The sequence below is a fragment of the Marmota flaviventris genome, chromosome 7, assembly GCF_047511675.1.
Source record: "Marmota flaviventris isolate mMarFla1 chromosome 7, mMarFla1.hap1, whole genome shotgun sequence".
NCBI lineage: Eukaryota > Metazoa > Chordata > Mammalia > Rodentia > Sciuridae > Marmota > Marmota flaviventris.
The window spans coordinates 117,600,023-117,627,464 of NC_092504.1; the positions used below are offsets into that span (position 1 = coordinate 117,600,023).

The 27,442-nt window shown below is 44.0% G+C and overlaps 1 protein-coding gene and 1 long non-coding RNA gene across 3 annotated transcripts in view; one reads left to right on the forward strand and one right to left on the reverse strand.

The window, feature by feature from the left end:
- The first annotated feature begins 328 nt into the window (after positions 1–328).
- Tmem154 (transmembrane protein 154) overlaps positions 329–27,442 on the forward strand; it is a 44,576-nt gene continuing 17,462 nt past the window's right edge. Inside the window, exons 1-4 of the mRNA XM_027926571.2 lie at positions 329–467; positions 20,605–20,859; positions 20,950–20,988; positions 26,958–26,985. Of these exons, the coding sequence (XP_027782372.1) occupies positions 410–467; positions 20,605–20,859; positions 20,950–20,988; positions 26,958–26,985 (380 nt within the window). The 5' untranslated portion in view covers positions 329–409. The remainder of the gene's footprint in view (positions 468–20,604; positions 20,860–20,949; positions 20,989–26,957; positions 26,986–27,442) is intronic.
- Positions 13,805–27,442, reverse strand: LOC114085435 (uncharacterized). Of its 2 annotated transcripts, none has more exons than XR_004618697.2 (3): positions 27,175–27,442; positions 26,617–26,682; positions 13,805–14,427 (listed from the first exon to the last, which is right to left on the reverse strand). It is a non-coding gene; the product is annotated as an uncharacterized lncRNA (long non-coding RNA). The 2 variants fall into 2 exon arrangements; XR_004618696.2 differs by lacking the exon at positions 13,805–14,427 and adding an exon at positions 26,046–26,342.

The window sequence follows — 27,442 nt, forward strand, 5'->3', positions numbered from 1 at the left end:
CAGCACAGTTTCACTGGACAGAGCTGTCCTAGGTTCTAGGCAGTCCCAAAGACTCCCAGGCGGGATATGGAAAAATCACAAACCCAGAACGCATGTGGTCCAGGTCCCCCAGTCCCAGATCCTGAAGGACATCTAAGCCACAGGACACTGTTTCCAAGGGGGCATTTTCAAAAGTTGAAAACTGGGGCCGGGGAGGGGTGCTCACTGAATCAGTGCTGGGTGAGCAACTTCTCTTTTGCAATCCTTGCTGGTCGGACAGGCTCCTGCAGTTACATCACTTCCTAAAAAACAGGCAAACACCTCTCCTTCAAGTGAGCACCGACCCAAACAAGCAGGAAACAGGAAATGTGCGCGCTGGAGGGAGGTCGGGGCGCAGCGCCGCATCCTGACCGCACCGAGGCTCGCTGACATGACCGCTCCCCGCGCTGCCCTGGTCTTCGCTCTGGGACTCGTCCCCGTCCTCCCGGGTAAGCGACCTCCAGCGGGGAAGGAGGATCGGAAGGGCTTGTGGGTGCCGGCAGCTACTGGACTCTGCAGGGGTGGGTCACGCCCAGAAAATCTAATCCTTTCTGTTACCAAAGTGGAGAAAATTAACTGTCCCGCGCGGGGCTGGGGCTGGAGGGTGGACTTCGCTGTCACTGCAGCCGTCAAACCGCGCCCCAGTCCTCACTGGATCCAAGCCTCTTGCGAGATGGGTGGGTCCCTATAATTGACCGACTTTAATGGGCATATTAAGAAAACCATAAACTTTTTGGCAGTTCGTGGAAAAGAACGTTTCAGTCGGCTGCAACCCAGGAAAAGTGAATTCGCTTTTAGTAGCGTGGGCTGAGAGGTCTGCAGGTTCCAAACGCTCTTGGAAAAACTGGGCTATGGAAATTTATTACTGGAAAGCATACCAAAAGTTGGAAAAAAAATGTAAACAGGAAATTATCTGAGGACTTATCATGTACCCACTCTCTAACACATGGAGAAAGTTCTTTCATCTGCTTTTCTTTGATCTTGTTACTTCCGGGGATATTTTCTTGCATTGATGGTTACTGATGATGGTTTGTTTGAAAAAGTAATGATCGCAGCCAAGTAAAAGAATTGGAAAAGATAAAATATTAAATCTCAATATGTTATGCTAAAAATAGCTATTGATGTACTCTTGACAGTTGCTACAACAGGCAAGATCAGTCTCCATTGCTTCTTAAGGTTCTGTTGACCCGCCCTTGGTACATAAGCTGGCTGCCCGGGGTTTCTGTCAATGGATACCGACTGCTGCTAGAGTACAGCAGTGTTTGAAGCAGAAATGAAGTTCTCAAGCTATAGTTCTTTAAATAGGACCAGACATCAGCCACTGACTTTGAGGCTAGCTGTCAGCACCCCTCCTTCCCAGCCCCACAACTGGGTGCTCTCCAGGTGTGTCCCCAGACATCTGAGGCGAAAGGCTGCAAGCAAAAGCTCAGTGTGTCCACTGGAAGGATGTTTGGTTGGGACTGGCTTAAGAGGCTCAAAATGAGTTTGGGATTAAGGTGTTGTTTTACACACGAGATTTTGAGGCTGCAGGGGAACATGAAGGAGCTCTGGGCACCTCTAGGAGTGAACTAAAGGGGAAACCCTCTTTAGTTCATCTTTGACTTCCCCAAACTCTGTAAGGGCTCAGCCTAAATAAGGAACTCAATAATTGTTGCTGAACACTAAATCATCCCTCGAAAGGGTATGAGGCTGATCACTAGTAGCAAGATCAAGCCATACTGGGGGGATAGAGAGCAACCAAGTGACAGAAGGTGAGATGACTAAGTCCCGCTACCAGTCAATGCTTCTGACTTCTACCCCAGCGTTCTTTTCACTTCCTCCAGAGACCAATCACTCTCTCTGCTGCTGAGACCTCTGCACCAGTTCCTAGGAGGCTGTTGCTCAGTGCTTAGAGGAGCAGAACTTAGCCATGCCACCTCTGCATATTTATGTGCCTCTCAATGCTCCCCTGAGAGTAATATTTAGCCTTGCCTGAGTATTTTCCATTATTATTATTATTATTATTATTATTATTAGTAGTAGTAGTACCAGAAATTGAACCCAGGGGTGCTCAATCACTGAGCCACATCACATCCCCAGCCCTTTTTATTTTGAGGCAGGGTCTCAATGAGTTGTTTAGCACTTCACTTTTTGCTGAGGCTAGCTTTGAACTCGTGATCTCCCTGCCTCAGCTTCCCAAGCCTCTGAGATTACAGGCATGAGCCACTGTGCTTGGCTATGCCTGAGTATTTTCTTGAGCTCTTAAAAATGATTGAATGGAGGTGTCTGTAGTTCAGGAGATGCTAAAAGAGGAGCACAATTACTCTATAACTTTAAAAGGCTCAGATTAAATATGACTTTTTTTTTTTGTACCAGGAATTGAACCCAGGGGCTCCTAACTACTGAGCCCCATCCCCAGCCCTTTTTATTTTGAGACATTGAGATGGGGCCTCCCTTAGTTGCTGAGGCTGGCTTTGAACTTGGGATCCTCCTGCCCCAGCCTCCAGAGCCTTCAGGATTACAGGTCCGGCTATGACTTCCTTCTCAATGTCTCTGTTCACAGTCCCTGCCCTGGAACTCTGTTTTATCCCCTGTCACATTTCCATGGTCCTGAACTTTTGTTAATACAGATAATTGCTTGGAACCCTAATTGTATACATATCCATATCTCCTTCCACCAGATGGGGAGCACCTTCAAGGAAAATCCTCTTTAGTTCATGTTTTTAAAAATTATTATTATTGTTATTATTATAACTTGGTGCTGGGCATCAAATCCAAGGCCTCTCCTGTGCTAAGCTTGTGCTCCACCACTGAGCTGTTCCTTCAGACCCTTTAATTTATTTTTGGCTGTCCTAAGTCCTTCAAGAGCTTGGCATAAATTAGGAACTCAATAATCACTGATAAATGCTAACATCATCTGTAGACTGGATATGAAGCAGATCACTGAAAACTGATGAGTTCTTGAAAACAGGTAGTGTTGGAATAGAAGAAGCCAAAGATGAAATCTGCATTTCAGTAGACCTTAGGGATCGGCCACATAATTGAATATGCTAACTGGCCCTGCCCGGATGCAAAAACGCCTACTTGAAAAAGCTGCTTAATAAAAGCTTATTATTTTGACATTAATCAAAGGAAAGGCTATTCCAAACTAAGGCTTAATTTTAAAATTAATTAGTGTATATGCTTGAGAGCTAATGGTGCCTGAGACTTCAGGATATGAGTCAGTTTATAAGTGTCACAAGAAGTCATCTGGGGATTTTTGGTAGAAGAATCCAATCTACTGACCAGCCAGAGTCTCACCTTGCATCTGTATTTTGAGATATATCCCAAGTTCAGCATTTGTTAACAACAAACAGGCCACATTATATGACACTGCAGTTGCATGAGACCAGCATGAGACCTTTGAGTTAATATCTCTTCTCTTTGAGTGGACAGACAGCCCGATGCAGGAATTGAGTGCTATCCCAAGTGAAATAATCCACTTGGAACTCACCAGAAGACAAATAAGGAAACAGCTTTTCTGGGATTTTGACCAAATGGATGATCATGGTTTAAAAAGCTCTGGGCCATCACATCTTGGCCAGTGAAGGATCCTCAGGAAGTTCAAACTCAGAGCCACACTCTGCCGTGCAGTGGGGGGAGGCGCTCCTATCTCTGTTCTTTATGCTGTGCCCTGTCCATGTCAGCTTCACACGGTCAGCAAACTAAAGGAACTTCCCAGACACCAAACACATGGGACTTATTAGCTGCCACAAGCAGAGGCGGTTACAGAAAGGAGAGCTAAAGAGCACGAGGCAGAAACAAGGTGTCCGTGACTGTTCTGATGGCCAGAGGCAAACACGGGAAGGACTGGAAGATTCTCTGTTCTGTTTCAGAAGAGTAAGATCCATACAATTACTGCATGAACCTTGAGAAGGAGAGAAAAGTAGAAGAACATACCAGCCGCATAACTGAAGCTGCACTTTCTTGCACTGTAGAATCTGATATCTCATGTCAAGGATTAGGACTGCCATCTGCTATTTCCTGAGACAGTCCCAATTTCAAGAGTTAATAAGACTGATAGGTAACATTACAGTGCTTGTTATATGTCAGATGCTGTTCTAAACGCTACATAAACTAACTCATTTAATTCTCAAACAACCTTGTAAGGTGGACTCTGTTATCCCTGTTTTACATAGGAGAAAGTAGAAGCACGGAGAGTCTAAGTGACTTGCCCAAGGTCACACAGCTAAGTAGTGGACCTAAGTAAAATTTTTCCTCAGAAATCCCTGCTCCAGCCACATACCATACTACCTTGGGGTTTTCCTGTTCTGCCAGGTTTGATGTCTAGTGGATTTGGGAAACCATGGCTCTGGTACCTTCCTTGCTATAGATGTATCACCTAGCTGTTGGCCCAGTTTCACAGTTACGGCATTTTAATAATAGGGTTCCATTTGTTTGCATTGGGTTGGGGACTGATTGACAGGGAAAGGGATGGTGAACGCTGGGTTAAACCTTGAGCAGCCAACCGGGAAGGGAGGAGCCCAAATAGAGCAGAGTGAGCAATCGGAGAATCTGGGGATTAGTTTAGGGAAGACCAGAAGCAGGAAAAGCAGATTGCCAAAGCCACTAGGTAAGAGGCTTCAGGGGGTGGGGACCAGGGAGAGAGAGAGTGGCTATGTCAAGCAGAGCTACTGTGGGAACTGACCCCAAGGACCAAGTGCACTCAGGGACAAAGACGAAAGAAACCACACAGAACGTTGAAACAACCTGTCAAAAAACAAGACAGAATAATACGAATAATAAAAATAAAAATCACAGGAAAAACACAGAGACAGAGAGGGAGTGAGGTTTAAAGTCCTCCTGTGTCTACAATTCTGAATCCCAGGAACAGAGAAGAGGCGCCCTGTTGGATGGATGAGCTCAGTTATGTACGCAACCTGCAACTCGCCTGCCTGTGTATCATTTGCATCACCCTCAAATGTTGGCAAAGGTGTGGAGAAACAGGAACTGCGGGCCGGGGTGGAGGGGGTGGGGGGTGATTCAGTGCAATCCTGCTGCTTAACCCATCCATTGGCCTTTGGATGTTGATGATCCTATTTTGCATTTCTAGAAAGTCTATCCTTTAAAAAAATAAAGTTCAGCTTTGTTTTTTAACCTTGGTTATTTATTCCTTTTTTAAAAAAATATTTGTATTTTAAGCTCTTGTCATCTCATTGATGACTTTCTTTTTTTTTTTTTTTTATACTAAGGATTGAACCCAGGGGGTGCTTGACCACTGAGCCACATCCCAGCCCTATTTGGTATTTTATTTAGAGACAGGGTCTCACTGAGTTGTTTAATACCTCGCTTTTGCTGAGGCTGGCTTTGAATTCATGATCCTCATCTCTCAGCCTCCCGAGCTTCTGAGATTAAAGTGTGCACCACCGCGCCTGGCACTTTGATGACTTTCCTCTGCAGTGTGTGTAGACCTAACCTTGCTCCTTGTTGTCTCTGTTCACGTGCACTCATGGAATCTTTGGGAGCACCGAGGGTAAAACCTGGCACACAGAAGATGGCTCATCTTATCTCCTTGAACCCCAAGCCCTCTGATCCCACCACTGAGCTATTGTCAAGTGCTCTCAGCTCCAATTCTTATCTAGTAGAACTCCTGTCTTGCCATCGTGAACGAGGATTTGGGAGAAGTGGTGACAGGGACGTGCCAGGCTTGAGGAGAGCTCATGACTGAAGCTTAGGCTTAACCTCAGCCAAGAGTGGGACTGGGAAGGGGGAAGTTCATCAGGGATCAGCCTCCAAGGGTTGCATGAGGAGGTACCAGAGCCTCAGCATGAGTGTGAGCAGAACTAGACCCGGCAATAGAGCCAACCCAGCAACCAGAGGTGGGACCAAGGAGACTGGAGCCATTGCCAATGACAAGGAGCCAGCAGAATAGGGAAAATCAGAATGGGTCAAGGTCATAGCTCAGTGGGAGAGAGCTGGCCCAGCAGGCATGAGGCCCTGGGTTCCATCCCAGCTCTGAGAAGGGAAGGAGAAAGAAAATAAAAGAAATGGTCACAGAGGGCCCAGGGTGGTTTCCACAGGTGGCAAGATCACCTCCCCTAACTTTGACCTTTGCCAAGGCCATTGTAGCAGCTTTAAAAATAAGACACATGACCTGGGATTTTAACTTTAGCTTTTCACCTGGTGGATGAATAGGAACTTCCCAAAAGCATTATGTGATCTCTTAGGCCCCTGGCGGCCCAAATCTTTATTTTGGGAAATCCCCACTAGGCGATATGGCTTTTCATTTCCTCTACAAACTTCTTTTTATTTCTTTCTCCATCCACCCCCCATTTTCTGGGCCATTTCCTGGCTTTCTTGTGATTTCTTTATGCATTTAAAAGGTCACTTCTTATATTTCAAGTAATGTTTCTAGGTGTAGCACACTGGGAGAAGTTTCAGGGTCTCAAGTATATCAGATTACTGAAAAAGGAAATCTTTCTATACAACTATTTTGGAGCATAATTTAGAAATATCTAGTGACCCCAAAACAGTTTTACTCCACAATTCCAAGAATTGACTCCTGGATCACTCAAAAATGTACAGCAAAGAGACGTGGCCAAGAACGTTGATTATAGCATCATTTGTAAAAACTGGGGGCAGGGAGAGAAAGCAACCTAAATGTCCATTCACAGAAGGAGGAAAAATAAGACTTTGTACACTTATAGAATGAGACACCAAAGCAGGTAAAAAAGATTTTTTTTTTTTTTTTGGCAGTTGAGATATATATTTTCACAAAACAGCACGTAGCACATGCACACCACTGTGCAATATGCTCATCCATATGTCATGATTTGGGGTATTATATAAAAATCATGCATGTATTTATGGTTAAAAAAGACTTCTAGATACATTGAACAAAATGAAAAAATAGCACCCTGAGTGTTATTGATGTGATCTTCTCTCTTCTTTCTGGAAAAGATTCAACATGGGATCAGGAACACATCAGTGACCCTGGGCATAATTTCAACTATTTCAAATCCAAGTTTTCCCATCTGTAAAATGGAAACAAAAATCAAATTTTGGAATTTATACAGTCTATGCAATTACTCTTATAAGAGTTTTTTTATTCATTTAAAAAGTCATAGGTAGCATCAGCACTCATTTACATAATTATACAAGCAGGGAATACAATTTGCTCTAAGTCAGGCCCCTGTACTTTCCCTTTTCCATCCCTCCTTCCTTCCCTGTTCCCTTCCCTCTGTTCTACTGATCTTCTATTTTTTTTTTAGAGAGAGAGAGAGAGAACTTTTAATATTTATTTTTTAGTTTTCGGCGGACACAACATCTTTGTTTGTATGTGGTGCTGAGGATCGAACCCAGGCCGCACGCATGCCAAGTGAGCATGCTACCACTTGAGCCACATCCCCAGCCCTGATCTTCTATTTATTTAGCGTTTTTTAGTTGTTGTTTTCTATCAGTTCCTTGTGGATATACATGAGGTGAGATTCCCTGTGGTATATTCATATATGTAACAGGAAATTTTGGTGAGATTTTCATGCCACTATTCTTCCCTTTTCCCATCCCTCCTCCATCCCCCTTTTATCCCCCCGCCCTGCCCCACTTTGGTCTAAGAGCAGGTAAAATTGATGAACTAGAGCCACATGTATCAAGATGGATCAGTCTCAAAAACAATGTTGACAAAAAAGAGGATGGAAAATAATTATACACAAGCAGGAAATGACAGCACACACCTGTGGTCCCAGATGCTTAGGAGGCTGAGGCTGGAGGATCACTTAAAGCCCAGGACTTTGAGACCAGCTTGGGCAATATAGCAAGACCCTTACCTCAAGAAATACTTTTTAAAGAGATTATTATGCACAGAATATTTATATTTATTTTAAAAGGATTTTTGTTTTGTTTTGTTTTGTACCAGGGATTGAACCCAGTGTGCTTAACCACTGAGCCACATCCCCAGGCCTTTTTATATATTTTTAAATTTTGAGACAAGGTCTTGCTAATTTCCTTAGGGCCTCACTAAGTTGCTGAGGCTGGCTTTGAACTTGAAATCCTTTCAGAAAAAAAGGTTGTAGTCCAAGCTTTAGCCATCTAAGACCCAGTAGCCAAACCCACCCAGCTTCTGTTTCTTTCTTGTTCTACCTAAAGTCATGAATATTCTTTACATTTGTAAATGGTTATAATTTTATAGTTCTATAAATAAATACTTGCATCCTGGCTTGTATTTTGCTTTTTGACCCACAAAATCTGAAATGTTTACTCTCTGGCCCTTTAAGAAAAAGTTTGCCATTGCTACTCTAATCAATATGGAAAACTTATGATATTTAGGTGGTGGGTCCCCTGCTAATTGTTGTGTGTGTGTGTGTGTGTGTGTGTGTTATTTTGTACTGAGGACTCAATCCAGGGGTGCTTAATCACTGAGCCATATGCCTAGTCCTTTTTACTTGTTTGTATTTAGAGACAGAGTCTCACTGAATTGCTTAGGGCCTCACTAAATTGTCGAGGCTGACTTTGAACTTGCAATCCTCTTGCCTCAGCCTCTCGAGCTACTGGGATTACAGGAGTGCACCTCCATGCCTGGCTCTATCCATCTCTAAATCCATTGCAATGTGGTTCCTGCCTCAGGTGCAGCACCCAGATTGCTCCATCTGGGGCATGATGCCTCCTGACAGCTACACCGGAAGGAGCCATTTCTGTCCTTTTCTGTGTTTCCCTGTGCATTGACCAGATTATTGCCATATCAATTATTGTCATTCTCCTCTTCCTTGGACCCGATGTGTCATTTTCTCCTAGGTCTCCTCTGAGGACTCTGGTTGCTCCTTTTTAGCTTGGGGCTGTGAAGGATTTTCTTCAGCTGCTCATTTCATGTTCCTCTTTTCTTTCTCATTCCTTCTGCTATTCCTGGGCCCTTCCATCCACTTTCATGGCTTTAATCTCACACTTGGGCTGACAGGTCCCAAATCATCACCTCCAGTCCCCAGCTCTCCTTGGCTCTATCACAGGACTCTGAAGCTGAGCGTGTCCAACACAGAGTTCATTCTCTGCTCCCTCTCCTTTAGACCCTCCTTACCTTCACCTAGGCTGACTTCTTAACCCACGTCTTTGCCGCCAATCTCGCCTCCATTTCACAAACTTCCAGGGCGATCTTGCTGTAGGACCAATGACATCCTTTTCCTCCTGTACTTATCCCTTTAGGGTTTTTTATTTTCTTAGGACAGATTCCAAACCCCTTGGCATCATGACCACCCTCTTACCTGCTGGAGCTGAGTTCCTGTCTCTCTTAACCATGGGCATGTCCCTTATGTGCCCTACGATGTGACAGCTTGAACATACCAGGCCGTCAGGCCCCTGGGCCTTTTTATGTGCTGGGTCCCCAGCTGCAGCACTCGTCTCTGTCATCTTTGCTTGATGCACCCCTGAGATCCAGTTCAGGGGTCCACACCTCTGTGATGACTTCCTGAATCCCAGCCCCAGATGCAGCAGGTTCTCTTCCACACCCTCATGATGCTCTGTGCACATAAATATTATGGCGTTTATTAGTCTGTGTTATATTTATTGATTTACATGCCATCGTCCTGACTTAGTCATTTCCCTGGGAGCTAGGGGCCTGGTCCCATTCACCCCTCTGTCTCAGGATTTAGAATAATGCTGGTATGCCATTGGTCCCCACACAAGTGTGGTGACTGACTGGCACAATAAACAAATGACATGAAATTCATCTGATCTTCAAGACAAGATTATATTTGTTGAAATAATGAAATCAAATTATAGTAATACCTGAATCAATGTGATATTTACTTAATCCACTTTTATAATTTCATTTTGAGATGTGAACTAATTCCATATTTTTTTATTTTTTAAATATTTTTTAGTTGCAGATGGACACATACCTTTATTTATTTATTTTTATGTGGTACTGAGGATCAAACCCGGTACCTCACACCAGCAAGGCAAGTGCTCTACCACTGACTGAGCCACAATCCCAGCCCCCAAATATTTTAATGTCTGAATGAAAGGTGGTTCACTTCTGTCTCTTCAAATGAAAACAATTATCCTTCCCTCCACTTTTCTGTAGAAAAATACTATGTAGCTTCAGAGAAAGCGTCCTTACACACCTTCTTCTCAAAATATGGAAGACCCAGAAATATGCGTTCAACGGCAGGATAACTTGCAGAAGGGACAGAAATTTACGTGCATTTGGGGAGAATTGTTGAAGAGAAACAAAGGGACTCCAAGTTCCATAGACACTAGTTTTCAAGCCAGTCAAAGTTGATTTAAAAACTTGAAAAAGAAATAAAATGTATGTAACAGAAAACAAATGAGACAATCTTCCTTTGTTGGTGAGTTCAGCATAGAAACGTTTCCTGAGCCAATGGAAGAAGGTGAATATAAACAAGAGTTTGCTCCTAGAATGGGGGCCTGACTGTTATCTTTGTTCTGTTTCTTTTCCTTAAAGTAAAATCAATTCATCTGGTCATTTTGAAATTTTTCTACATTTCATAAAATTTGAACTTCCTACTTCCCCACTCCATTGTCATTTCCAGAAAAAGGAATCCAGTGACTGCTAAGCTTGGCTGACATGATGTTGTCTTTGTCACCAACAACACTAAGTTCATTAATTTAAAAATGAATTTATTCCTTTCTGAAGATCAAGCTTGTTTATTGAGTTGTTTTCTGAGTAAGATTGCCAGATGTAGCAAGTAAGATACAGGGTAACTAGATACGTGGTCCGTGAGTTACAGATAAACAATGCTTTTCTGTAGTATAAGTATATCTCATGCAAGTCAGTACACCTCTGGGACCCACACAGGTAATGCATGAGACATACTTACACTAAAAATCACTCATTGCTTGTCTGATATTCAAATTTAACTGAACATCTTGTATTTAATTTAGTAACTCCATTTAGGATTATGATTATCTTTTCTCAAGCAAAGATCATCTCTCTATTTATCCATGAATAAGATCATAGACCTACTGACTATAGACATATTGATTATGTAGCTGGGTATATATGAATTAGACAAATATTTAGATTGAGTTCTAGATCAACAATTCAAAATAACAAGCAAAGAAACTATCACTGAAAAAAATAGGTTAAAGTAGATTAAAGAAAAATAAATAAAAGTAGATTAAAGAATCTATTAGCGTAAGAATCACAATAAAAACTCAATGAGCAGAATCGTTAGAGGGAATTCATAAATACAAAGAAGAGGTTGACAGAGTGAGAACAGCGCAAGGGCAGTAGCTCAAGCAGCAGCAGTGAACTTCAGAGCACTGGAGGCCTGTTCTCCTGTCCAGGTGGAAGGGCAGGACTGATTCTCCTTAAAGGTTAAGCAGGATCAGAAGCCAGCCAACCTTAGGGACCTGGGCAGGTCTTTGCTGACTGATCTAATATTCTCTTTATCTCCTCTTAGGCTACTTTTTTCTTTCTTTCTTTTTTTGGTACCAGGGATTGAACCCAGGGATGTTTAAATACTAAGCCACATCCCCAGACCTTTTTGTATTTTATTTAGCCTCACTAAGTTGCTGAGGCTGGCTTTGAACTTGTGATCCTCCTGCCTCAGCTTCCAGAGCAGCTGGGATTACAGGCGTGCGCCACCGCAACACTCTTAAGACCTCAGCAACTTCTTTCCTTCTTAAGCCTCTTGTAAGAAAACTTCAAACCATAAACTAACTCTTGTCCTCTGCTACCACAGAGGCTGGTGCTGCAGCCCTGGGGTCACGGGGACCTTGGGGGACAGGTGTGCCTCCACCCTCTCCCTGGTTCCTCCTGGGCTCCGGGTGGGGTGTGTGGACCACTGAGGTGGCGGACCTTATCTCTTTCTGCTCTCCTGTTCTCACAGTTCATCCCACACACCTGCCATTTCCTGCTGTGCTGTCCTACAGTTGCTTTTTCTGGAAAAGCTGAGCCTCTGCTGAGCTGAACAAGGACTGTGACGTGGGGACAGAAGTTCCCTGATTTCTAGGATGAGGTGGGCAGTGTCTCCCTCTGCTAGTGTCTCCTGGCAGGCCAGGCCAGGCTAGGGCGTGGCCGGGAGCACTTGTTTTCAAGTTCTTCTGAAGTTGGCCAGCTTTCCACACCTGGACCAACTACCTGAGACAATCAGCTTATCAAGGTCAAGGTCTACTTGGACTCACGATATGAAAGTTTCAGTCCAGGAGCCCTTGGCCTCTGTTGTTGGGGGGTCTGTAGGGGACAGCGCATCATGGCAGGAAGTCTGAGGCAGAGCAAAGTCACTCACTTCATGGCTGGGAACTGAAGGAGGAAAAGAAGAGACCGGGGTCCCACAAGTCCCTTCAAAGACACCCCCTCAGTGACCTAAAGACCTCTCCCTAGGCCCCACCTCTTAAGGTCCACCACCCTCCTATAGCGCCACAGGCTAGGGACCAAATTAACACATGGGCCTTGGGGGGATATTCTGGAGTCATTTTGAAATTGGTTATTCAAATAAAAGATAGAAATATACAAAAAGTAGAAAAGTACTCAGGTGAGCAATGATAACTATCATTTAATGACCCCTGGCTCCATTTCAAAGCACTTTCAGGTCTTATTATTCTACCGATGGTGGGAACAATTTTGTTTTAAGGTTTTAAAATGTGTATGTGCTCTGACCCATAAAAATACTTGTTTTTTTAAACTGTCAAGTCTACGAGCTAGGATTCCAGTGCAGGAAAGGTGAAGTCAAAGGGCCCAAAATGCAGCTTCCCCACATCAATAACTTCCAACAAGAGACATCTTAGGATCTGGAAAAATCTGATTAAAATTGAGCAAGCTTTCCCTATAAATAAATAAATAATAAGTAAGTATAAAATGTTTAAAGAAATAAACAAATCTCCTTCGTGGCAGAACAAGGTTTTTTTGTTGTTGTGTTTTGTGTATTTTTTTTGGGGGGGGACGGGTACCAGGTATTGAACCCAGGGGCATTTAACCCCTGAGCCAGGTCCCCAGCCCTTTTTATTTTGAGACAGGTTTTCACTAAGTTGTTCAGGTCCTCGCTAAGTTGCTGAGGCTGGCTTTGAACTCCTGATCCTCCTGCCTCAGCCTCCTGAGCACTGGGATGACAGACATGTGCCACTGTGCAAGGCCAGAACATGTGAATTGCAATTATAGGGAGCTTTTCAACACATGGAGATAAAAAATATGTAATATAAAGCATCACAGGTAAATCCCCAGAACCCACTGCTGCATGAAGGTGCTTTTCCAGAGAACCCTCCTCAAAATGAGCAAAAAAGAAACCTTTTTAAATGTTCTTTTGTCATAAGGCAATGTCACCTGTAGGTGTCTGATGGCTATAGAGAAAGGGCCTAAGCTCCCTCTCGGTGCCTGACGTTGGCCATTAACCTTCACTGCTTTCCTCTGGCCATTTTTCTGACCATTTCTTCTTCAAGGAAATATGTCAGGACAAACAAATTAGGTCACTATTTTCCCTTATCAAAACCTGTCACATACAGAGAGCACTGGGCTTCCAGTGAAAACAGCAGCCCCTTCACTTCCAAGTCCTGCTCCCAGGGGGGATCAAGTGGCCTGTGTGGGCAGGCCTGTGAAATGCCCCGTTCCCCCCACTAAGGAACTCTAAACATGACATCTCATCACTAGGGACTCATAGTTTTGCATTAAGCAATTTCTTTAATTCCCCAGGATTTTTTTTTTTTTGTGGGGGGGAGGGCCTGTATTTCCTGGAAGGAAGTTATCAGGTGAGGAGGGTATCGGATTCTTTTATTTATTTACTTAGGTACCAGAAATTGAACCCAGGGGCACTAAACACTGAGCCACATCACCAGCCCTTTTTTTTTTTTTTAATTTATTTTATTTAGAGACAAGGTCTTGCTGAGTTGCTTAGGGCCTCCCTAAGTTGCTGAGGGTGGCTTTGAACTCAAGATCCTTCCACCTCAGCCTCCTGAGCCCCTGGGATTACAGGTGTGCGCCACAGCACCTGGCTCAGATTCTTGATTATAGGGTGAGAGGAGTGATAACAATGTTACCTGACCCGCCTCCCCCTTCCACATTTCCTTCAGTCATTCACTCCACAAACAGCTGTGACCTGAAGGACTACTGAAATGAAAGATGGGGATCTGATTGAACTCGGTAGGCTGGGTTCCAGATGCTCGGGACAGAGTCCAGGATAGTGGAGGAGACGAACAGAGAGAAGTCCATGATGGAGGTGACTTCAAACAGCAAATGATAGGTTAGTGCTGTTTTGAAGCCAGGTGGTCTAGAGAAAGAGCAGAGCACTTCTGCGCGCCATCTGTGGTCCATGAGCAACGGTGTCCCAGAGGTGTCACCCTTCTACCTTGTCTGTCAAACAATGCTCCCTCGATAGGCGGGTGCCTGGTGAGTCTGGTAAGGGCATTTGTTCCTGTTTTGTCCTGACCACATCAAAGCCAGTTTCCAAAATGCTACTGGGGAGAAGGAAGAGTAGGCAGACTTCTTGGATTTGGTTCCTGGGCCTCCTGAAATACATATATGGTCCGTTGTTCCACAGAGCAGGAGAGAACAATTAACACCTGCCATGATCTGTTTCATTTCACCATCTAAATTATACGTGTTTCCATAATTTGTGTACAGAGTTCATATAATTAACAAATGAAAGATGGGGTATCTGATTGAGGTTCGGCATTCATCCTGACATCCTGTTTAGTAATATTCTCTCACCTTGGCTTAATTTCATGTTGCATTAGCAGCCTGACAGTCCGGCCATTAGTATATAACACTCTGTCTAATTTTAAAAATTAGAATAACTGGGGGTGTAGCTCTGTGGTAGCATGTGTGAGGCCCTGGGTTTCATCCCCAGCACCCCCCAAAACAAACAAACAAATAGTTTTCATTTCTAGGTTTCGGCACCAAAAAGTACAAGCCCAAAAATGAAACACAAAACCAAATGTCAAAAAACAAAACAAAACAAAATAACGACCTTGGTTACACATTTCCACTTAAAAAAAAAAAAAAGAGAAGTGAGCCTGTTTGCGTCACAAAGAAGCAAAGTCATTTCCACGCAGTGATGATGCTCAGATCAGTGATAAGGGGGCTCTGTGTGGCTGGGCTGCTGGAGCCCCTGGGCCTCAGGGGTCCTCACCAGATGTATGAGACCCAGATGTGTTTGCATGAATATTGTAAATAAGCATTTGTAAATGCCTTGCACACCATGCAGTCTTTATTATCCGGGGACTTTAGGATTTACAGTCTGGGGAGGTATTGAAGGTTGCATGCAAGGTCACATGACCATTTCCATTACCTCTTAGTAATGCTAATAATAATCCTGGGAGAGTTTGTGTTGAGGTCACTTGAGATAACCAGGAGTGGGCCACCCAAAAGAGAGACAATGTGTTGGACCTGCACCTTTAGGGCCACCAGCCTTGAGCCCTCACACCTGACTTGGTAGGTGGGTCACATGCAGGGTTCAGGGGCACGAATGCCAAGCTTTGCAAGGTCTTTCTGCTTTTCAAGGGCTGTGTTTGGGTTTCTTCTTCTCTCCTGCACTTGTGTTTGCTAAAGTCCCTCTCTTCACCCTCAGTCAGTCTCTCTCTCTCTCTCTCTCTCTCTCTCTCTCTTTAGCAGTGTCACCAGTTTCACCCCAGGCCCCACCCCTTGTGCCCTGAAATACATCCAAATTTAGATAAGAAGATTCAAACATAAAATAAGGAAGTAGTACCAGGCAGATGAACCTTCCGGGGAACAACTGAAATAGACACGTACAGAGATGGGGAAAGAAAAAGAGTAAGACACAAAAATAACAAATCGACCAGCACCTGGCCTGTGCGTGCCCCTTTAAGACTTTGGAAGCATCTTCACATTCATTATTACATGGTCTGAGATGTAGTTCAACGGAGAATTCTTGCCTAACATTTATTATTTCTTTTGCTTTTATGCTAACATTGTGGGAGAGGCAGATCAGAAGGCTTACTTTTGGGTCTTTTAAGGAATGGAAGGTTCTAGAAGGGAAAGGATTCTTCCCTGGTCTCCCAGCTAGAGATTGACAGCAGGTCTCAAGCCCAGCTCTTCTGAATTCAGATCTTATCTCCCTTCAGTGATAACATGGCTGTGTCCAAGGGGCCCTGGATCAACACAAGAAATGTCCCTGCAACTCCCACAGGACCCATCACTGCTTTCCTCCACAGTGCTGCTGGACCCCGGGGCTGGAAGAAGCCTTGTACCCAGGAAGCAGAAGGAGCCTCCCACAGGAAGTCACCATGGACTAAATGGGCCTTGGCAAATATTTATTAGAAAAGGCTGGAGCCCCAAGGGCTACGGGAGGCTGCACGGTGGTTTCAGGGTTAAAAGTTGCTGTGACCCTGCTGGTCACGGGAGAACAGCTACAATCCTTCAGGAGAAAGTCTCCTGAGCTGCTGTCTGTTTGTTCCACTCATGTCCACTGGTGTGACCCCTGGCTCTTTCATCTACTTCTGATTTCTTTCCTAAATCTCACCTCTGGCGCTTTGCTGACCCACCCACTCCTGGTTACTAATTTCATTCTGTGACACTCCCCCTGACCCTTTTCCGACTCCCCTGTCTATGACTCTTAGGGCTGATCCCTGGTGGTTTCCACTTTCCTCTGACCTCATAGATCCTTGGACATCTGGCCTTTCCCTGGCTGAATCCTGCCAGTTCCCTGAGTGAGCACTGGGGGAGAGTTGTCTTAGTGTGACGCTGTGCCCAGCCTGCCTCCCCCTTCTGAGGTACCCTGTACTTGCCCTTGTGCAAACGGAAGGAACCACAGTGATATTGTAGCAGGTTTGGAAATACAAAAAGAACAATCTAGATTTCCATCAAAAAATAATTCCAAACAGTGGGGAGGGGGCAAAGAAAGCTCTCTGTATACACTCATGAAGTAATTTCAAGATGAAATTGGAAGAGAAAAAAGTAAGATTCAGGACAGTATATAAATTTTGCTACCATTTGTGTTAAAAAAAAAGAAAACAGGAAATACATACTTACTAGTGTGATAGGGTTTCTCTGGAAGGCAGCAGAAAGAGCAATTATCTCTGGGGAAGGAAACCATGGGACTTGGGGAAAAAGGATGATAGAGAAACTTCCTTTTTGAGCTTAGTACCATGGGTATATTACATGTCCAAAATTTTGGATTAAAAACAAGGTTGGGCTGGGGATGTGGCTCAAGTGGTAGCGCGCTCACCTGGCATGTGCACGGCCTGGGTTCGATCCTCAGCACCACGTACAAACAAAGATGTTGTGTCTGCCGAAAACTGAAAAATAAATATTAAAAAATTCTCTCTCTCTCTCACTTTAAAAAAAACACAACAAAAAACAAGATAAATGTTTTGGAATCAACAGAGATATAGGACTAGAAGGAAACTGGGGACCCAAGAGGTGATATTTTTGTTGTTGTTGTTGTTGTACTGAACAGAGCATTAAGTCATTAAGGGATTAAAGAATTTTTCCAAATTCCTACAACTAAGTGACAGAGCTATGACCAGAGCCCTCATTTGACTCTTGGCACCACATTCGAGGTGGACAATAAAGTTGTGAAGATCAAATCAACCAACACACCTTTATCCTAGTACCTATCACGAAGTAAGCAATCAATCAATGCCAGGTACTGTTATTCATTATTTTGAGACTATCACAGAGTTCAGGTTGATGGGGCAGGGAGAACTGTAAAGGAGGTTGTTATAGGAATTCCTGGAAATTAATACTTGTAAGAAAAATAAAAATAAAATGAGGGTATGGGAGAGATTGGTATGAACCGTTGATTCTTATTTATTTAAATAGACACTAGAAGTGGGGCGCGTAGCTCTAGCTGCTCAGGAGGTGTTTGATGGCCTGGGCAACATAGTGAGACCCCATCTCAAAAAGAAAAGAAAAGGAAAAATTCACTAGAAAATAATCTCAGAGCGCAAGGGGTGCTTCATGTAGAAAACATATGTGAGGATGTGCATTATGGAGAGGACCTCTGGCTCCCTTACACAATTCCATGAAGGGCCACCTGTGACCACCATGGTCTCATGCTGGAAAACACATGTACCCAACCCAGGACCATCAGGGGCACTTCTTTCCATTTCTCTTTCATTTCCAATTGTTGAAATGTCCTCATTATTCCTGCTAACTTATTTTCTTCCCTATTTTCTCTTTTCCTGTGGCTATAGGTCAAGTGGGGACTCAAAGAGGGCTGAGTGTTCCACTGGGAGCGTCATGTGTCTCCCTTGGAGAGGTACAGAAAAGATCTTATCATTCTGGGAAGCTTTGTTTGCAGTGCATCTGGGGTGAGAGCCTCAGCAAGAGCCCTGGCAAAGCTGAGGCTTCTGGAAATCTTGTGCTCATGTTGCCCTAGTGCCAGAAAGCTACCTCCTAGGCTCCCTCTCTCGCTCTCCACCTTATTGCCAAACTTCATGATTTGCAAGCATTCCTTTCCTCCCCGATTCAAGGAAAAATATAGTGAGAAGGGAATCAACCAGATGCCTGTCAATAGATGAAAGCATTAAGAAATGGTGTGTGTGTGTGTGTGTGTGTGTGTGTACAAAATGGAGTTTTACTCAGCCCCCAAAAAGAATAAAATTATGGCATTTGCTGGTAAATGGATAGAAATGGAGAACATCATGCTAAGGGAAATAAGCCAGACACAGAAAATCAAGGGTTGAATGTTTTCTCTCATATGTGGAAGCTAGAGCAAACTGAAGGAAAGGAGGAGAAGATTGGATATCATAAAGATATAGGGGACACCAGTAGAGTAGAAGCAGGAGGAGATTGAGAGGCAGAGTGGAGACATGGGAAAGGGAAGGAAACGCTGAAAGAATTCTTTAAAAATCATGCTATGTGCATATATAAATATGCCACAGGGAATTCCGTTTCCCACAGGATCAGGGAATCCATTTGATAATCACTTTGGTAAATGCCACCCAAAACTCTCAATCAGAATCAAGTTATATTCTGCAGTTTGTCACTGAATGATAGATACTGGGACCAAAAGATTACGAAAGTTGCCCAAGATCACACTTGGAGGGGTAAAGATTGGATCTCAGAGGACCCAGAACAGAACTGAAGCTTTTAACTTCACACTCTATTTTTCTTTTTCTTTGTTTTATTACCTTGACAGTAGGGAAAGCTAACAGTTTATTTGTTTTTTGATTGGTTCTTCCTACTGGGACATGAAAGTGGGAGACTGAAATGTTTATCTATAAAACCAAAATAATTAACTGTGACTGTCTTAGTTCACCTGCCATAACAAAATACCACAGCCTGGGTGGCTTAAACAGTTCTGGAAACTGAGAAGTTAAAAATCAAGGTACTGGCAGATTCAGGGTCTAGTGAGTACCCTCTTTCTGCCTGCCCTGTTGCTGAATCCTCATAGGGCAAAGGGAGAGCAGGCAGAATGAGGGCTCAGGTCTCTTCTTCCTCTTCTATAAGGGCACTAATCCCATTTGGGGAGCCTCACCCTCATGACCTCATTAAACTTAACTACTTCCTAAATGCCCCCACCTGACACCATCATATTGGGGACATCATCATATTGGGGATTAAGCCTTAAGGCTAATATATGAATGGGGTGGGGGTGCACACAAACACTCCTTTCATAATAGTTATCAAACAAATATTGTTATTGTTTTAACCTGAATCACAAGGCTAACATATTGAATTGTCTCTGCTGTGTCTGGGTCCGTCATTCAGTGGAGTCATGGTCTAACTTGTACTGTAGAGTGTGACTTAAAGCAGCCAACTTCTCCATTTGCATCTCACCTTTCACCTTGCAGAGAAATTCCACGTACACTATCTTTGTGACCTGCCACAGGCTGGGCTAGCAGTACTACCCAGGGTTCAAACAGAATAAACTTGCTTGTACCTTGTCAGTAAGGAAAGCTACACAGATGCACTTTATTGAATAACTTTAAGTATTGGTGGAGTTTTCTTATTCTCCAAGGGAACTTCCCCTGGAGAATCTTACTTTACAAATGAGATATGCAGCATATTTTTTATTTAGAGTCCAGAAGGATTTGTCACGGGCAGACTTGGTACTTTGCAGAATGGAAGGCCTAATGTTGAAACCTAAGTCATCACTCCAAAGACCAACATCCTTTCCTATTGATAAGTACCTTTTATTAAAAATTAGGACACAGAGTGAATTCCTTTACACCTGTTTACATTTAATTATTTTTGGCGGTACTGGAGATCTAACCCAGGGCCTTCGAGTTTGCTAGGCAAGTGCTTTATGGCTGAGCCGTGTCCCCAGCCCCATTTCTTGACATCTAAATGGGTTAGATGGCGTGCACTGAATTTTCGGTATGTATACATTTAGATTTGTTCAGAAATTTTATTAAAATATCATGATACCCTATAGGCGATCACCTGGAATGTCACACCACTTGGCTTGGGAAATTATCCTTGACAGGACAAAGCTTCCAACACCCTTGGCTGAAGTGTATCCAAAGTGTCTGGTCAAAGCTAAACTGCCTGCATTTATGGAAGGTGTATCTCTGGGCACTGATTCCATGTTCAATATACTCACAGCTCAAGCTCCATTTATGTTAAATCAATACACGGTATCACCATGAACTGGAAGGCCAAGTGCAGTGGATCAAGTTTATCACCAAATGTATCTAGGATAAATTTAAAAATCATTGAAACCATAACATACCAGCTTTGTCTCCATGGCAATCTCAGTTTTGTGCATGTCCCCACAGGTAATGGTGACGAATCAGAAGATACATCTACATTCCCAGAAAACGAAGCCACAGCTGAAGAGACCACCTCAAGTGTGTTGATTACAACAGCCACAGAAATAGTATCTGAAAATACGAATTCTACCCACATCGCTGAGGACACAGATCAGTTAGAGTTTATATTAATGGTGTTGATCCCATTGATTTCCTCGGTCCTCCTACTTTTATTAGTGGCACTCCTTGTGAGGTACTGTAGAAGAAAGAGAACTAAACAAGGTAAATATCTGGTGTATCCTTATTTTCAGAAAATTGCTTTACAGGTTAATGAGGACTCAATAAAACAGTATCATTTTTTCTTTTACTCAGAGCCTTCTAGCCAAGGATCTCAAAGTGCTTTACAGACTTGTGAGTATTCTCCTGACATCCATTTAGGGTTTGGGATGGGGTAGAAGGAAGTGAGATGTTTCAAAATTAAGCAACAAAAGCACCTGTAATCCCAGCGGCTGGGGAGGCTGAGGCAGGAGGGTTGCGAGTTCAAAGCCAGCTTCAACAACAGTGAGGCACTAAGTAACTCAGTGAGACCCTAAATAAAATACAAAATAGGGCTGGGGATATGGCTCAGTGGTCGAGTGCCCCTGAGTTCAATCCCTGGTACCCACCCCCCAACCAAAAAAAGAACAAACCACTATGTGATGATAAGTGATACATTTCAATGGCATTTTTAAGCAGTTAATAATGCCATGTCCTTTTTGTTTTTCTTTTAAGGACATGTTTTCAGTCTACCTTGAAATTTAAAACATAGCACTGCCATTTTGGTATCCAGTGCAGATGGTGTATAGTCTTGGCCAAGAGGCCAGTGTGATGTTTCCCACCAGGTGGGAAGAGGGTCAGGAGGTGAGGCAGTGGGTCAATTTAGGGCTAGGGATGGAGGCTGGAGACCTTGGGGTCTTTACCACAAAAGGACCGGGGAAGCAGTGTTCTTGTTCCCACTGAAACTTTTGCAAGGAGATTCCTGACTGGTTAAAGATTATTCACATCAATCTGGAAACCAAGACAGAAAATTCCCAAGATCAGCAGCATGTTCCGAAAGTCTAGCATAGAATCATCAGATACTAGCTTTGGGGGTAGTTTTAGGTCCCAGGCAGTCTTGGGGTACTTTTGTCTTGTGCTGGTAAAAATGATGCTGACTCATTTTTTTAGATTGAAGCTTTTTTCTTCTCCTTTTTTCTTTTTCTGATTCTGGGAAACATATCTACAAGTGCTTTACCACGAGCTACTTTCCCAGATCTTAAGTTAAGCTTTTAAAAGTCATTCTGGAAATTACTCAAGGAATAAGAGGTTTCCTGATAACATACAGAGTCATATGCAAAACTTGTTCTGTGTCCCTCTGGCCCAGTAACAGGGCACCTGGGGCTTTGAGGTCATGACTTTGGCCTGAATGCTTCCCCCACGGTCCCTGCACGGGGGGCAGCTCTTAGCTCTCAGCAGAAACTATAACAGCTATTTCCAAAGCTAGCAGATGAGGCAATGTGAGCTGGGGGAGAAGCCCCAAAGTGCATTTCCCTTCATGGCTCATAAAATAGACACCCTAGAAGCAGGAAATACAAGTTTCTTCACCCCTTGAAATTACAGGGTGGCCTAATAACAGTGGTCAAGTGGGATTTCTGCAGAAGCTAAAGATAAGGCAAGAGGCAGCAGAGCTGGCTGGACCCCACTTCTTTTTTTGAGATAGGCCTCCCGTTATCCAGGTTGGCCTCAAACTTGCAGGCTTAAGCCATCCCCCTGCCTCTCAGCCTCCAGGAGTAGAATAACAGGGACTACGTGGACACAGACCTGGATCCCATTGTTTAACCTCAGGCAAAGTAAGAACTTCCTGCCCCAAACCATAGCCCCACAGCCCGCTAAATTAATGGACTCCGAGGAGGGGCACAGGGTAGGTGTCTAGTCAAAGGGTCACGTTTGTAGGCTTTAGATTCAGAAAGTGATTTTCACTGAACTGCACTGTGCAAGTCTGTCCGTTCAAGGGCTATTTACACACAAGAACTGGCCTCATCCTCCGTCAGGGCCCAGGCCTCCCACCCTGTAGCCATACTTGAAGTTTTTGCTGTTGCCAGATCACAGCTTGACTTCCGGGGACCACGGATAGACGGCCCTCTGCCTTCTGTCTGGAATTTCCTTCTTGTCTGCTTGGCAAACGGCCACCCCATTCTGCAGTACCCAGGGCTAAAGCTCTTACAGAGACATTCCCCAGGCAAAATGCATCACCACTTCTGGGTTGTCATAGCACTTTGTTCACACTTACTGTCCACAATACTCATGTTGTCATCATAAGCAAGTGACCTTTTTTTGTGTGTTTTTATCTTTCTTTCCTGCTACATTGTGTTCTATTTAAAGTCCAAAAGAGCCAAGAAGTTGTCTTATTCCTGTTTGACAGTGTGGCACTGCGGTTGAGAGCACAGATTGTAGAACCACACTCCTTGGTTGGCTTTTGCAAGACCAGATCTGTAATCTCTCTCAGTGTCCTCATCCATAAAATGGGCAAATTCAATACTTACCACATAGAATTGTAATTAAATGAAGGGATGCAACTATTTCCCTCTATCATCTATCTATCTGCGTATCTATGTAGTACTTAGGAAAAAGTGCCTGACGTAAGTTCTAAGTAAATGTTCACATGTTATTATTATCACTTATTATATGGTACCCACACATATTATCTGCTCAGTCTATGTTTGTTGAATGAATGAGTTGATGACAGGATGTCAGAATATTTTTTTTTAAATACCTACTCTCAGAGGCAAAAGCAAATTGGCACATTATCCCTACTACAAATCAGCACCACATTTTTAGTTGAAATATTCTCACTGTAGGAAAACACAATATAGAAAACTTAGAAATTCAGACCAACTGCTTCTCATAAAATTTTTTGATAAAGGTAACTTTTTGATTTTTTTTCTTTCACTCACTAGCCACACCTTTAATATAAACATAAATATCTCTTCTGAACAGAATGATAAATGGTTAGCAACCACTTCCTCCACCCATTTCTATTTAACATTATAATACAAGTCTAAGACAAAAGAATATTTAAATAACTAATTTTTTTTTTTCAGGAAAAACAAAACTGTCTAACTCAATCAAAGAGACCAGCATTTTGCTTGGTTAGTTCCAAAGGAGTGCTCAGTTGCAGGCCTGGGCACCTGGACACTTGATGTCCCTTCAGAAAGTAGGCAGAGGCACACTGGTTCTTTCCTCACATGATAGACCCTGGTCTGGTGACACCTGGGGAGGACGTGACCAACCCTTTCAGAATGGATACTTCATCTGATTGGAAATACCCTTGGTTTTGTTTCGGTGCTGACTTTGAGCAGGCTAAGCACACGCTCTGTCACTGAGCTAGTCCAAGATTACTGTTTAAAATTTTCTTGTGGCCTTTTTTTTAATACCTTTATTTTATTTATTTATTTTTACATGATGCTGAGGATGGGATCCAGTGCCTCACCCGTGCTAGACAAGTGCTCTATCACTGAGCCACAACACCCTCCTCTGTTCTTTATTTTTTATGTGGTGCTGGGGATTGAACCCAGGGCCTCAGCATGCTCGGCAAATGCTTTACCACTGAGCTAAACCCCCTAAATTACCTTTTTTTCCCTTTGAGCCTGTCTTTTCATGTCCGGGGGAGGGGGGAAGGAAATATTGCATAGTAACCTGGTGTTTGGCGACCCCTCTTCCTAGGCTTCCAGGCATTACATTTGCAGTTGTTACCACTTAACATTTATTAAGTACCTTGCTGTGAGTGTGTGTTTGGGGCAGGGGGAGGGGGTAGATGTCTTGAAAGAGATGCAGCTGGCAGGAAACTGTCACTTTGAACCCACAGCGGCTACATGATGTTCTGCCCTGCTCAGTAAATCTCTCAGGAAAGAGACTTGCTTACTGCTCAGCTTGGAAATAAGACAAGGAAGCCAGAGTCTCTTGCAGCTCCTGTGTCCCCAGCCCACACCCAAATTATCCCACCATCCCATTCACAGAGGAGAAGAGCTAGGAGTGGGGTATTGTCAGGCCAAGTGGTTGTGATGCAGGAAGTGAGGGAGGAGGACAAGGTGGGGAGGAGGATATGAAATGGAAGGACTCTAAGGGGAAAATGGAATCCAGGGGGGAGAGAAAGGGGGGCTGCTAAAAGCTGCATTTGCCTCTGGGTTGCAAAGGGAATAGGTGGCTATTAATAAAGAGCTGTAGGCCAGGTGGAGTGGAGCGGGCAGGGCCTGATTGCTGAGGACAAGTAATTGGTCTCCCTCCTGGTTTAATGTTTTACTCTCCCAGATGTTTTTCTGTTGCCATGGCGGCTGGGGCAGGGGTAATGGCCATGGAGCAGGGAAGACGAGGCCACAAAAGGCTTTTTGCTCTCTTTTAATACTGATTATAGGAGCTTCGCATTTGGTGCATCTGGAGCACTTTGGTAATGGGTTTTTTAACTTTTCCATCATCTGCATGCAAGCTAGCTTTTGCTCACCTCCAAGCCTGCAGGGAACCCGGATTACAAAGATAAATCCATTGCCCACAACAGTGGGGCTGTAGAGACACATGCTCTCTGAGAAATTAGTGGGGGGGGGGGCAGTTATTAAGCAGGTAGGCAAAGAGGGAGAGGAGGAGAGAAGGAGGGACAAAATAGGGTGATTTTTAAGGGTTCCCCATCAGGAGAATCAATCGCCTAGGGGCTTTACTTATAGTAAAATCCCTTAAGGAACAAGCCGGTAAATTTTAGAATAGAGATGAATATATAAAAACATGTAAGATGCAGATAGTTTCCTTTCCCCAGTTTCAAGTTATTTTTTGAGGAGTCAGGTACCTGCAGGAAGCTTCAGATTCCTACTGGGGAGCAGGAGGATATAACAGCCCCTCCAAAGCAGGCAGTCATGGCATGAAACTTAAATGTGCATCCGGCTTTCCTGGATTGGCAGTGCCGTTCATGCTTACCAACTGCAGGAAACCACCCCAGTGCACGGCTGCCAGGAGGTCTGTTCCAGGTGCCTGCTGGTTGTGTTGCCTCGCTGGGACCTGCACTTCTGTAGGCCAGATAAAAGCAGGCCTCTGACTGCCAAGATCAGGAACATCTGACTATTGGGTGGACCTCTACAGAGTGGCTTTCTTTCTGATCGTTCTCACTTCATAAAAACACGGTGGCGCTATCCACTATCCATTCATTTGACATTGTTGCTTCATTTCTCTGGTCTCCCTGCCAAACAAAACAGAGCCTGGGCCCAGACATCAGGCTGTGGTTCTTGCCACATGTTCATCTGGAATCTGATGTTCATTATAGACGTTTTGTAAACTGTTTCCCTGACTTTTATCCCAATCAGCAGCAGCAAAAGCAGGTGGGCTGGATGTCTATCATGATAATACCATCCAACAGATTGGATGTGAATTTAACCCCAGGGATGAACAATCAAGATTAAGACTATTCATTGATTCAATAAATATTTACTAGGCATTTGCCAGGTACTGTGTTAGCAGGACAGGAGCTGGGGATGATGTGAACAGGACAGACATGATCTCTGTCCTGGGGGAGCTGTGGACTAGTGAGAGAGACAGGCAAAACAGAGCCAAGCAGATGGGTGGATGAGAAATTGTGACCAACTCGATGGAGGAAGCAAGCAGGGTGCTGAGCCTCAGGAAGATGTGTCCTTCTCAAATAGAGGTGGAGCAGCCTCCCTGAGGGCAGGTTACTGAAGCTCAGAACTTAGATCCAGTCATTGAAAGAGCTGGGGTAAAAGCGCAGTTTCAGGAGGAGCCTTTGATGGAGTGACCCACATCCTGCTTCAGGACAGAGGACAGTGGCACAGTGTTCAGCATGTGTGCCATGGGAGATAAAGCCCTGGAGTTTTGAACTGGGACATTTTATTGAGGGTGGTCAAGGAGCAAGCTCTGGAGCTGAACCCTATCTTTCTTTCCTTTACCACTGTTTTCCTCTTCATGTGGATATAAAAAAGATACAAGATACCTCTGATCTGAAGTGAGCAAGGGGAGCATACTTACCCAAAAGAAAACAGATTTCACACCCATTAGGCTTCATGTCAATATGGCAATCTGCACTTGTTCAACCTGGAAGTTAATTATTGCTCCTTTAAAAATGGAATTTACTGGAGTTAGGTTTGGGTTCAGTGGTAGAGCGCTTGCCTAGCATGTGTCAGGCACTGGGTTCGATTCTCAGCACCGCATTTATATATGAATAAAATAAGGGTCCACAACATCGAAGAAATATTTTTTTAAAAACGTAATTTACTTAAAAATTTTTTTGGATTGCTTTGTAAAGGAGACTTCAGCTGTTGATGCTGGTGGACAAAACTAACTTGACCTTTATATTTATTCCCTTTTAGATGAACTGGGAAGTGAAAACCTGAAAGTGTGAGTCCTCCCCACCTCCTCCAACCAACTCGCTCCTGGATGAGAACAGCTAGGGAGGGGACATGAGAGCCCTCGGCCTTTTCCTGGGCTCCGATGCCCTTGCAGGGTTCTCCTACTTCCCGGGCCCCCGGGGACCGGGACGGCCCCTAGCGGCGCAAGGCGGGGTGCGCCCGCGTCCCCAGATCTTACCCTGAGCAGTCTCTGCGGAAGACCGGGTGGGAGCTGCTGTATTTCATTGTCATCTGCTCAGAAAAAGACTCTTTTTCTGACTGCTACCAATGTCGAATGCATAGTGGTTCAATATTCTGACCCTGGATGTATGTCAAGGACGTCGGTTAATCGATTCTGATTAACAAATTTATCACCCGGAAAGATACTAGAGCTGGTGTTGCGGAAGGAGGCCCTTAGAAGCAGAAAGTTGGCGCTGCGCAGGGACCAGCAAGGACAGGGCGGGAGA